At 37.5% G+C, this 12,872-nt stretch overlaps 1 protein-coding gene across 4 annotated transcripts in view; it reads left to right on the top strand.

The window, feature by feature from the left end:
* CLINT1 (clathrin interactor 1) overlaps positions 1–9,223 on the top strand; it is a 56,095-nt gene extending 46,872 nt beyond the window's left edge. For 3 of the 4 annotated variants that reach the window (XM_028154682.2, XM_008147670.3, XM_054718104.1), the window contains 3 exons: positions 3,710–3,999; positions 6,173–6,377; positions 7,469–9,223. In XM_028154682.2, the coding sequence (XP_028010483.2) occupies positions 3,710–3,999; positions 6,173–6,377; positions 7,469–7,815 (842 nt within the window). In that variant the 3' untranslated portion in view covers positions 7,816–9,223. The remainder of the gene's footprint in view (positions 1–3,709; positions 4,000–6,172; positions 6,378–7,468) is intronic. The other variant, XM_008147671.3, reaches the window with a different exon arrangement.
* Positions 9,224–12,872: the final 3,649 nt, after the last annotated feature.

Raw genomic sequence — 12,872 nt, 5'->3', positions numbered from 1 at the left:
GCTTCTTTTAGAAGTGTGGGTATGCCTTCTAAGGGTTCATATCTTGCTTTAGGCAAATCAAAGTGGAAGATAAACATTGCCCTAATTTTATAGACTGCCTGTGTAATTCTCAAGTTCTTATGTATATAAAGTTGCCTACTATGCAAATAATTCAAATATATTACTGTTACTAAGTGATACATCTCTTCATCTGTATGAATGTGATGAATATAACTTGATCACCATTACGCAAGGGGCTGAAATGGTTGCAACAATGATTAATCATTTCTGAACAATATATGCCCTGCTAGAAATATCTTCCTCCCATGATTAATCATCTCAGATAAAGTTTTCAGATGGGGCAACATATTTTGCCCCAGTTTCCATTCTATTTCTGTTTTATATATCAAGCAAATAGAAAATCAGCATAAAGTATACTTTATCCAAGTCTTAAGTTAGTTTTAATTGTTTAATATATAGAATTAGTAGTAAAACCTTAGTTCAGTCTCTTTTGTAAAGAACATCACAGACATGTTTTAGTAAAATCCTGATATAATGAATATTAGCCCAGTTCTTGTATTGAATTTTTGGTAGAGCTTAGGGTTTCTAAGTGAATTACTTTCTCTTTTGAGGTGCTTACATTTTAATATGGTAATCCTATATAATAAAAGTATAATATGCAAATAGACCAAACGGTAGAACAACCAATCAAAGCATAATATGCTAATGATATGCTAAGGCTGCTCAACCGCTAGCTATGATGTGCACTGACCACCAGGGGGCATGTGCGGAACATGGTGGGATGGGGGATGGTGGAGCAGGTGAGGGGGGGCGCCGGTGGCTGTTGTCAGGGCAAACCTCTAGAAAATTCTTTGCTCCCGTGTGCCACAGTTCCGCCTGGCGCTCGCACCTGCTGCCAGGGCCGGCCCCGATCGCCCCTCAGGGCTTCTCCACCTCCCCCTGCTCCTGAGGGGCCATTGGGGCAGCAGCCCCCACTCGCACCTGCTGCCGGTGCCGGCTCTAATTGCTCCATGCCGTCAGCGGGTGCGAGCGTGGCTGGCGCCATCAGCGCGTGGGAATGGCGGCAGCGGGAGCAGGGCTGCTGGCAGACAGGGGACCAGGGGCCAGTGGGAGGGGCCGGGCAGGGGCACAGAGAAGAGGCTAGGGACCCTACTCATGCATGAATTTCGTGCACTGGGCCTCTAGTACAGAATGTAATATTAAAGACTGAATGTTGTTCTCTTGATATTTAGCATAATAAGACACAGTATTGCAGTGATTGGATTACCTTTTCACCTAAACAATGTATTTCCAAGTTGTAAGTGAACATGGAGTACAAAGAGATGATGTTAATTAACTTAGAAATACAAACTATTTGCTTTCAGATGACAGTTTATATGTTGTTCTTTTTTTAAATTTGTTGTTCCATTTATTGATGCATTCATTGGTTGATTCTGGGTTTTGTTCTGTTTTTAGCTCTTTCTTCACTTTGCTTTTTCAACTTCCATGAATTCATATTTGTCCCTTTCTTAAAGAAAGGTTTATTTACTTAGACTTTTGTGTAACCCGGTTGAAAACTTTTTAAAGTATCGCTTGTCTTTATATTCATTGTGTTCAAAATAGTTAATATTATGTATGAAGAATTTATAAAGCTTGACTTACACTCTCATATAGCATACCTGAAGGAAAGTGTGTGATGTCTTGGCTCTCCCTGTCTTTTCACAATCAATTTAAATATAACAAACCTTTTATTTAATCTTCACAACTTATGGTTGTGTTTGTTTGTTTAAGCGAGGCATAGAGAGGTTTAAGTAGCTTGCTCAGGGTTTCACAGCTAGTAAGATACAAAATCCATATTTTTAAACACCAGTCTTTTAACTTACCAATTTTTATATTATTGAATGCATTAAATCTTAAACTTGTAGTTATACTTTGAACTGTAGTGACCGTTATCTTTCTTTTTTAAAATATTAGCATGAGTTCCCCTCTGAAGACTATAACTCACATTTTATTTAAATAAATAGATTGAACAGTTCTATTTGAAGCAAGCAGTGTACTGAGGTGATACACACACACACACACACACACACACACACACACACACACACACACTAGAGGCCCGGTGCACGAAATTCATGCACGGGGGTGGGGAAGGGTTCCCTCAGCCCAGCCTGCACCCTCTCCAATCCAGGACCCCTTGGAGGACATCCCTCTCACAATCCTGGACCGCTGGCTCCTAATAACTCACCTGCCTGCCTGCCTGGTCACCCCTTACTGCCCCCCCTGCCGGCCTGGTTGTAGGCAGCCATCTTGTGAGGGTGTGAGGGTCAATTTGCATATTACCTCTTTATTATATAGGATATTATGGCTACCTAGAGACTATGTATTATCAATGGAGCATAGCTAAATGGGTGAGAACTTCTTACATAAATTTACTAACCCTACTCTTAATTTTATTTTTTTCTCTCCATGCTTTTCTGCTTTTGTTTCATAAATTTAGTCTCATGAATTTGGGTTTTATTTACATGAGATGGAATAAATTGTAATTAGATTTTTCTTTGAACTTTTCTAAATAATGAATGAATGAATGAATGAAATGAGTATCTCTTTGCATAAAGATTCTGGATCTCCCAGCAAAAAGTTTAACCAGTTTACAGGTTTTTCTTGCTTTTTGGGATCTCAGGCTAGTTCATATTTGTTTAGCTGAAACCATATTTGATATTGCAAACTAAGGTTGAAGGGAAGTTCAATCTATTAGAGGCCCGGTGCACAGATACATGCTCCGGTGGGGTCCCTTGGTCTGGTCTGCGCCCTCTCGCAATCCAGGACCCCTCGGGGGATGTCGGACTGCCGTTTTCAGCCCAATCCCCGCAGGCCAGGCCAAGGGACCCGAGGGACCCCACCAGTGAACGAATCTGTACACCGGGCTAGTTTTGGCCCGATCCCCACAGACCAGGCCAAGGAACCCCATCAGTGCACAAATCCATGCACCGGGCCTCTACTATGCATTTAAGATCTTTGGTTAATCTCTTCCCACCCTTCCCTCTGAGATTCATCAGTCTGTTCCATGTTTCCATATCTGTGCATTGAACGTCTGCCCCCTGGTGGTCAGTGCACATCATAGCTAACAGTCGAACAGTCGTTTAGGCTTTTACAGTAGGTCCTCAGGTTATGTCAGAGATCTGTTCCTAAGGTGCGATGTAACGCAATTTTCGCCATAAGTTCGGAACCCACCTACATAAGCACCTACGTCACTCACATGGAGCACATGCACAGCAGTAATGAAGTGAAACAGTAAAAAAAATTTAAAAGAAAGATAATTCCTGACTTTTACTTGTGGTAAATAAATAATAAAAAACATAAAGCACATATGTACATATGTCGAAATTACGGAACTTTTTTTTTTATAAATAAATGGGAGATTGCGGCGTAACCACGAAACGATGTACATCGAGTCTGACGTAACCCGAAGACTGCCTGTATATATATAGATGTGTCACCTGCTAAGAGATGGATTTTACTTCATAGGAGTTTTCTTTTTTTCTTTGTTACCTTGTTAACACTCGTGGAATATTCATGAGAAAAAAATAATGTCCAGATGGAAGTGGTACCTGCAGATGTTAATTTGGATGGGCACAGATCATCTCTAATTTGTTTCAGTTTGTAGATTGTTATATTTGTACTGTGCGCTTCAGAAAGTTTCTTACCCTTATCGTTCTCTCTTTCTCAGTAACTACAAGTGGGAATGGAGAGTTTGGAGATTGGAGTGCCTTCAACCAAGCCCCGTCAGGCCCTGTTGCTTCCAGTGGTGAGCTCTTTGGCAGTGCCTCACAGCCAGCTGTAGAACTTGTCAGTGGCTCACAACCAGCTTTAGGTCCATCTCCAGCTGCCTCAAATTCTTCAGACCTATTTGATCTTATGGGCTCATCCCAGGGAACCATGACATCTTCTCAGAGTATGAATTTCTCTATGATGAGCACTAATACTGTAGGGCTGGGTTTGCCCATGTCAAGATCACAGGTGAGTTGTCTGCCTCCCTTGGAAATTGTGATTCATAATCTTTGAGATGCTCTAACTAATTTAATAGTAGATTAGCATAAAACAAAAATGAGCAAGTAATGTATAGATAGCTTTTGCACATTGCATTTATCTTACACACACTTTTCCCTGGTATAATCATTTGAGTTCTGGAGGGCAAGCCTTCTTAATCATCTGTAGTCCATGCAAAGCCAAGCATGGTGCCTTGCACAATGATGGCACTTGCTGAAAATTTATTGAATTAATTTTAAAAATTGTATTTATTGTTTTGAAAAATAGTTTTTAAGGAGAAGGAATAGATAACTAGCATACCTCGTAGATATTGCAGGCTTGGTTCCACATCACCACAATAAAGCGAATATCACAATAAAGCAAGTCACATGAATTTTTGGTTTTCCAGTGCACTTAAAATTTATGTTCGTGCTATATTGTAGTTCGTGCTATATTAAGTGTGTAATACCTTAATATCTAAATATATATATATATTTAGATATTAAGGTATTAATATATATATATGTATATGTGTGTGTGTGTGTGTGTGTGTGTGTATACCTTAATTTTAAAACACTTTATTGCTAAAAAATGTTAACCATTGCCTGAGCCTTCATTCAACAAGTCATAATCTTTTTGTTGACAGAAGGTATCTGCAAAGGGCAATAAAAATAGGTATACCTGTATTGGCTTCACCCATGGCCAACATTCACTCAGTAAAATCTCTGGTCGTGTTCTTCAAGTGTCACTTACTGGTTGCAAACAATCATTGCTGATAAAGATAATCATTCCCTAAAAGAATCAGTGTTGTTTCATGTTCTGGGCCTGCTCTACATTATATAATGTTTATATAGGCTCTTCTTTCAACTCTCATTTTCATTAAGGAAAATTAAAATTGGGAGCTTTTTAATTCATTAACCTAATACTAACTTAGAATTTGGGCAAGTGTAGGTTGGAATATATATGTTTTAAGTTGTACCAAGAACTTACTATTTTTGATTGAACCTATTCAGAATATTTGTGTATGATGTTAATCTTTTGTTGTTGTTGTTGTTAATGCTCACCCAAGGATATTTTTTCTGTTGGTTTTTAAAGAGAGTGGAAGGGATGGGGAGAGGTAGAGAGAGAAACATCAAAGTGAGAGGGACACATAGATAGATAGGTTGCCTTCTGCACGTACCTCCTGGGGATTGAACCTGCAACCCAGGTATTTGCCCTTGACTAGGAATCTAACCTGTGACCTGTAGGTCCGAGGGCCAACGCTCTTAACCACTGAGTAACACTGGCCAGGGCTAATTACTCATTTTAATGTGTGGATTCTCCTCTTTTGGGTGTTAGGATGAAGGAAGAGAAGAAAGAAGCAGAAGGTGACTACTCTTTATAACAGAAATTAGATCTAACATTAAGAAAATTGACATGAAAGCCACACTAATACCATTAAATTGAACTATGCACCACTGAACAAGCCCAAGCCACTTTATTTTCGAGTTTCTTTTTTATAAGCATAAAGCCAATCTTCTTATTTGCAACTTTAGTTGCAGCTGTCTTTCCATTGGTACATTTTAAATTATGCTTCCTATTGCTATTCCTTTCCCTTTTTCCTGTTCTTTTCACAGTTATCCTTAGTAACTACCAGACACCTTTGCTTCTCTCTCCTGAACTTCTTTCTCCTGAATTGGTCCACAAATATCAAGCTCCACTAGTGTTGCTCACTTTAGTCAATGGACATGGATATGGAGCAGGGAAATAGCAGTCAGGATATATGAAATATAATTTGGGGTTTGATTGTTTTGCTTTTTATAACATGAGAAATCATATCTTGAATTCCATTTTGTAAGAATAAATATTCTTCTTGTACTAGTATATTTCCTTAAAGCTATACTAACCTGGGATGATGGCTTTTAGACTTTGGGTAATGGGAAGATAATTATTAGTGTAAATATGTTGTTTGTTTCTGCCCCAAATATGATTTGGACTTCTAACTTTTGGGGAAGTTAGTGATTCAGGGTATTGAAGACTTAGTATAGAACATTTGTGGTTCTTTTTAGTTTCAAGAGTTAATTACAAAGTTTTGTATATATTTGGAGTTACTGTGATCAAATTGCCATCTGTTAATCTTTATAGAGTGGATGCTTAATTTTTAGAGCATTTTTCTATTTTCCAGCCTTTGCAAAATGTTAGCACAGTGCTGCAGAAGCCTAATCCTCTCTATAATCAGAATACAGATATGGTCCAGAAGTCAGTCAGCAAAACCCTGCCCTCTACTTGGTCTGACCCCAGTGTAAACATCAGCCTAGACAACTTGCTACCTGGTATGCAGCCTTCCAAACCCCAGCAGCCATCGCTCAATACAATGATTCAACAACAGAGTAAGTTGCCCCAAGACTTGCCATTTCTTTGTGTACATGTAATCTTTTGCCCTGATGCCAGGATTGCTTCAAGCCATGCATAAAAGTACATAACACAAACTATGTGTGCACTTGAGATTATTTTCAAATAATACTGGTTATCCCTCCTGACACATTGAATTACTTTGTATTCTACTCTTGACATGATAAAACTTATTGTATTGTGGTGAGTGTTGTGGGCCTTATCACTAAAATAAAAATAGTTGTGGTAGAAAATTTTTCAGTATAGGCAAATATGACAAGGATACAAAAATCATCTGCACTCCATAATCCATGGATAATCAACAGTAATTCATACTTTTTTCCATCTTTTCTGACTATGCAGAGGTGGGCAAAAGTAGGTTTAGAGTATGTATGGAAAAAACATGAAGGTTGTGATTATAATGATACAAGAATAAACTGTGTTTTGCATACTCATAACTGTAAACCTACTTTTGACCACCCCTGTATTTTTAATACTTGAGATCATTCTGTCTATATTTGCAGTTCTCATTCAACATAATTAACATTTTTTCTATTTTGAATATTATGAAAAAAAAATTTTAGATCTTTATAGTTATCCATCATATCAGTGTACAGTTCCTCTATTGTTGGTTATTTCTATTATTTCCAGCTTTTTGCTATTAAAAGAACTCCATAATTTTGTTTGGATAATTATTTGTGCTTATGATTTTTTTTTTCTTCCTTAATATTCTAAAAATAGAGTGAGTCACAGGATTTAAACTTTCTTAAGGCTTTGATACACAGTAGCTCCTGACAACTTGTTTGGTTGGATTCCACAATAGATTTTGTGGAAATGCTTTTAAAATGCCTTCTGTTTTCCTCCAGGCCACACTTACTGTTTCCATATCTTTGGGATACCAAAGCTAACAGCCACTGAATATTTCTCTAGAGTAAACAATGCAAGTTAATTGACTTCTCTTGTAAAATCACTAAAAGAATTTTATTGGGGCTTACAGATAATAATGGTCAGGAAGATTGCATTATTTTTCTGCTCTATGAATCTGAGAATTCAGTGTGGTAAAGTTCTTTTGTCTCTTTTCTTCTGGTAGATATGCAGCAACCTATGAATGTGATGACCCAAAGTTTTGGAGCAGTGAACCTCAGTTCTCCATCAAACATGCTTCCTGTCCGGCCCCAAACTAGCCCTTTGATGGGGGGACCCATGCCTATGAGCATGCCCAATGTGATGACTGGCACCATGGGAATGGCCCCTCTTGGAAATACTCCGATGATTAGCCCAAGCATGATGGGCATGAACATGAACATGGGGATGTCAACTGCTGGGATGGGCCTGACGGGCACAGTGGGAATGGGCATGCCCAACTTAGCTATGACTTCTGGAACTGTGCAACCCAAGCAAGATGCCTTTGCAAATTTCGCCAACTTTAGCAAATAAGAGATTGTAAAGGAGCAGATTGAATGAAGGATTTTTAGTGGTGCAGATAGGTGATGTTGGGATGGAAAATGCTAATCAACTCCCCTCTTATCAGTTAATTAAAGTAAACCTATGTAAAGAACCAAAAAGGATGTTTTATAATAGTGAAATATCTAGTATTTCAAATTGCCAGGCAAGGGCAGTTCAGATGAGGCAGTCAAACCATTTCCCCAGTGAGAACTGACCAATGGGGTAGTGAGACCATTGAAAAAAAGCCTTTATAAATTGAAGAGCCCATTTTAACATCGTAATTTGCGGGAGGACTGCAATAGGGCTGAATAAATATGTTTGAATCTCTAATTTTATACTTTTCTTTTCCTGAGGAACTTGATTTTTCTGTCCCTGAATCACCTTATCATAATTGGATCTGTTCCTTTTACTACCACTCTTGAGCCCATATATTAAATCATTAAAGTTGGATGATCAGTTTTTTATAAAAAAATATATTTTTATCCAAAAAAGGCATACATATGTGATTATGGCTAAATCAAAGGTAACTGGAATGTATATACTTTTGCTAATGTTCCAGCAACACTGCTAGTATACTATCCAAATTTTTATTGTAACAAAACCTCTTTAAGTAATTGGTGATAGCTATGGGAATTTTTCCATATCTTCTGCTATAATTATCCTGTGCAGAACTAGGAAAAATATTTTTTTCAGGACTGCTCTATTGTTTCCTTTAAAAGAAAAGAAAGAGAAAAAAAAAACACACCTCCAGTATTTTTGTTTGTTTTAGCAGTCATTATTTACAATTTGCAGTGGTTAACTTGGCAAGGCTTCCTTCCGTGTTTGTCCCTGTAGCCACCATTTAACAGTAACAGTCAAAAGAGAAAAAATATTTATTTTTATTTTTTTGGTCTCTTTTTAAAAAATTGGAAAGATAAAAATCCACTAAGTTGGAAAGATAAAAAATCCACCTTAAGTTAAATATAATTGTTAGAACTCAGCAATGTTGACTTTTAGGTTTTATACAGTATTTGTTTTGTTTTGGTTTCAAGTGTGTATAATAAGGCATTAGCAATATGTTCCAATAGAGAGAGGTTAAATATATATAATTAAAGGAGACCTGTAGCAGTCAAAGATTTTATTGATTTAATGGCAAATAAAGGAAATTAATTAAAATGTTTTTGTTTTCCTGCTGTAATTCTGCATTAAGCTCACATGAGAAATCATGATTCCAGAGTTTGGAATGCAAAATTGTTTCACCCTCAAACTTGGGAATATTTTTAAAAATAAATACTATAATATAGGTATCAAATTATTACCTCCCACTTTGTGTTGAAATTTTTTTTATTGATAAAACTTTGTTTCCATTGTATTCATAATGTTCTGTTATACATAACATTAAAATGTTCATTAAAATCAATGTTGAACTGCTTTTTCTTTCATTCTGTTAGACATTTGAGACTGGGGGAAATAATTATAATTTGGACAAAGTAATTTTTATAAATAATTTAAAATTATTTAATGACTTCTCTATTTTTCTTATCAGACTGTACTGTTAGGAATTTAAAATGAAGCAGCAAAGATACCCTGACCCGCTCCATTCTTGCTAATGTTCCATCTACAACATTTCTAATTAAGCAGAAATTCATGTACTTCTGCTAAGTGGTAATGAAAAGTGATTCATTTGCTGAATAAGAGATGAGAGAGAGTGTAATTAGGTGACTGTGGTTTTTAATCTTTCAACAATTTAGTGTGTTTAAATTAGTTTCAAAGAATAGGAGCTTTCAAGTGTTGTTACTTCAGAGCATTCAAGCCCGGCTCTGGTGGCAGTATGGAGAGTATCTTCACTGATATTTAAAACTCATAATCTTAAATGAATTTTCTATAAAATTGAGAGTTATAGCATCACCTTTATATGGTTCTTGGAGGAAATAAATACTTTGTTTCTAAACTTTTGTGTTTAAAATTCTTTTCCTAATAAAATTAAGATTTATTTCTGAAGCATTTTCTGTACTATGCCTTCTTCCTATGTTGTGTCTGTGGACAGAAGTAAGCTCCCATCTCAAGTTATTATTGCACCTCAACATAGAGTTTGATATTTTACCAGTATGTTTTGTTTTAGAGCCCACGAAAGAGAAAACATAAGACTTGCCCCTCTGAAGGTCCATCTAATTTAATGATTCATCTCTGAAGGGGTTACTAAGTGATACTTCAAAGAAAAGTTCTAATATTCCCAAATCATTTGGGTTTGGCAAAAAAATACTTTTCTTTAATAATCTCCTATTGATCTCCCTTTTGCCCATCCTATACCCCTTTTCCTTTTCAGCAGCTTCTCTGTTGTATCTATTTTTCATTCTGCCTAATATTTTATAGGGTGGAGGATGAAATAGTTCTAGCAATTTACATATAAGGAATTCCCAATGCCACTCCAGATTCATTTTTCTCTGATGTAATCTTTAGGTATTTTAAAAGTTTCTTTTATTGTTTACCATAAACTGCCTGAAGGATACCCATAATACTATTGGTTTGGGGGTAGTCACTAATAAGTTGAGACCTATAATTATATTTGGAGGGAAGGGTTAATAATTTTTTCTCAAATATATATGAAACTGTCATGATAAATAGGTTCTGAAGTAAACTGGCTTTGTGTTTCAGTTCTGGGAGACTGCACTGCACTGTGGAAAGAGTTGGGACTTGGAAGCAGTCTAATCCCCTTTCAACCACTCACTGTCTGGGTGACACCTGATCAACTTAACTTCTTTGGGAACTAATGCATTTTTTTTTCTATGAATCTGGGTGTTGTATAATTAATTTAAATGAGTGAAATCTACCAGCACTGACATACGTATGCTTTAAATGTTTCTCTGCCTATTTTTATTTATTTATTTATTTTTATTTTTCTAAATATATTTTTATTGATTTTAGAGAGGAAGGGAGAAGGAGATATTGAAACAATGATGAGAATCATTGATTGGCTACCTCCTGCACAACCCCTCCTGGGAATTGGGCCCGCACCCCAGGCATGTGCCCTTGGCCAGCATCAAACCCGAGACCCTTTAGTCCCCAGGCCAACGATCTATCCACTGAGCCAAACTGGCCAAGGCTGCCTCCCATTTTTTAATCTAAACGCACTTCCATATCAAAAACTTTCTATGTGCCAGTCACTGAACTAAAAACGTCATGTGCATGTCATTTAATCTACACAGCAAACCCCAAATTCATATTCCTGTTTTATTGCTAAAAGCAGTGTTTAATGAAGAAAGCCTAAGAGACTGTTCTGCTAAATTGATTTCTAATTGAGGATTTTCCTACATGCCTGAATTTGATTCCACTTTTTTTTTTTTTAACAGAAAAGGAAACTGTAAATGAGCTGTCTTGTGAATGTATTGACTCACTTTTACTTATCACATTGGTGCAGATGTGAGGGAGAGAACTATGAAAGTGAGCTCCTAATGTGAAATTTGCCACCCAAATAACCCTCAGAATGGTCTCAATTTTTAGAAGCAGTAGTGAGCTAATATTTCTAGTGACTTTATTAACCAAGATCTTGCTATTCTTATACCCAGATAAGCAATCAGATATAAAGACTGGGGGGGAAAATCTATCCAAGAAAGGATTTCTGGCTTACTTTTAACTCATTATGATCTTAATTCTGTGTCTTCCTTCTTTAATACTGGCAGCATCAGTCGCATCTTTACTCTGTGCTGCTTATGAGGAGTTTGGGGGAATTATCCTGAAACCAATTCAGATGTTTAGCTTTCCAGGGATTCTGGAGGGATTTGGAAGTCCTGATGGGCAAATGGATTTCATTTGTGACTCTTTAAAATAATTGTCATTATTTTTAATGAGTCCTGGACTATGAAACCCTACCTTTTTCCCATTTGATTTTTCTTAAACATACATCTTGCAGCTGTGTTCTTTAAAGGCTCCAAGCACACTCTTCATTTTATAATGAGACTAGGGGCCCATTTCTAAGACTTGTGCACGGGGGGTGGGTCCTTCAGCCCGACCTGCACCCTCTCCAATCTGGGAGCCCTCTCCAATCCGGGAATTTCTGTCTTTTCAATCATATGAGCGAATTGTCTGAGACCCCAACCCAGTTTTGTTTGTTGCTCACAGAATAGAGGCTTTTTTTTTTTTTCTTCGCTTCATTAGTGGAGATTTCCTGCACCTATAATTTATATACCAAGTTTTAGGATATCTTCCCTTTCATTTTTCCTAGACACTCTGATTTTACTTACGTCTCTCACCTTTTGCTTTCCCTCCATCCCCCACCTGCAACAGTAACTTGCTCCAGGCTCACTTTGCTCTAGTGTCTAGGAGATCCATCTGCCACCAGAACTACGATTCCCAGCATTCCTGGTGCTCCCTGCACTCTTGGTTTTGCCCTTCCTGCTCTGTCTCCATCCCATGGCCTCCAGCTCTGTCAAGTCCTCCAAGTGGCCAGCTCTCCCTCTCTGCTTTCTGTCTGACGGCTTGGGAGCCTCTGCTCTCCGCCTGGCGCCTGTGTATGCAAATTAACCCACCATCTTTGTTGGGGTAATTTGCATACTCACTCCTAATTGGCTGGTGAGCATAGCGGAGGTACGGTCGATTTACATGTTTCTCTTTTATTATATAGGATAAGGAGGCTCAGAACCATCTTTACATCCTTAAAAATTATCCAGGACCCCAAAGAGCTTTTGTTTATATGGGTCATATCTATCGATATGGGTTATATCAGTTGATATTCAAAATAACGGAGAAACTTTAAAAATATTAATTGATTTTACAGTAACAATCCCTTTCCTAGCAAATTACAATAAAAGATTACATTTTCCAGAATAAAAAATTGTGAGAAGAGGAGCATTATTTTTACATTTTTGAAAGTCTCTTTATTACCTGGCTTAAAATACAGCTGGCCCTAGCCAGTTTGCTCAGTGAATAGAGTATCGGCCTACAGACCAAAGGGTCTCAGGTTCAATTCTGGTCAAGGGCATGTACCTCTGTTGCATGCTCCTCCCTGGCCCAGGCCCTGGTCAGGGCACGTGCAAGAGGCAACCAATTGATGTGTTTCTCTCACATGGGTG

Source organism: Eptesicus fuscus, chromosome 6 (genome assembly GCF_027574615.1).
Source record: "Eptesicus fuscus isolate TK198812 chromosome 6, DD_ASM_mEF_20220401, whole genome shotgun sequence".
Lineage (NCBI taxonomy): Eukaryota > Metazoa > Chordata > Mammalia > Chiroptera > Vespertilionidae > Eptesicus > Eptesicus fuscus.
The sequence above is the reverse complement of the archived record's forward strand: the minus strand, read 5'-3'. Positions and strand labels throughout refer to the sequence as shown.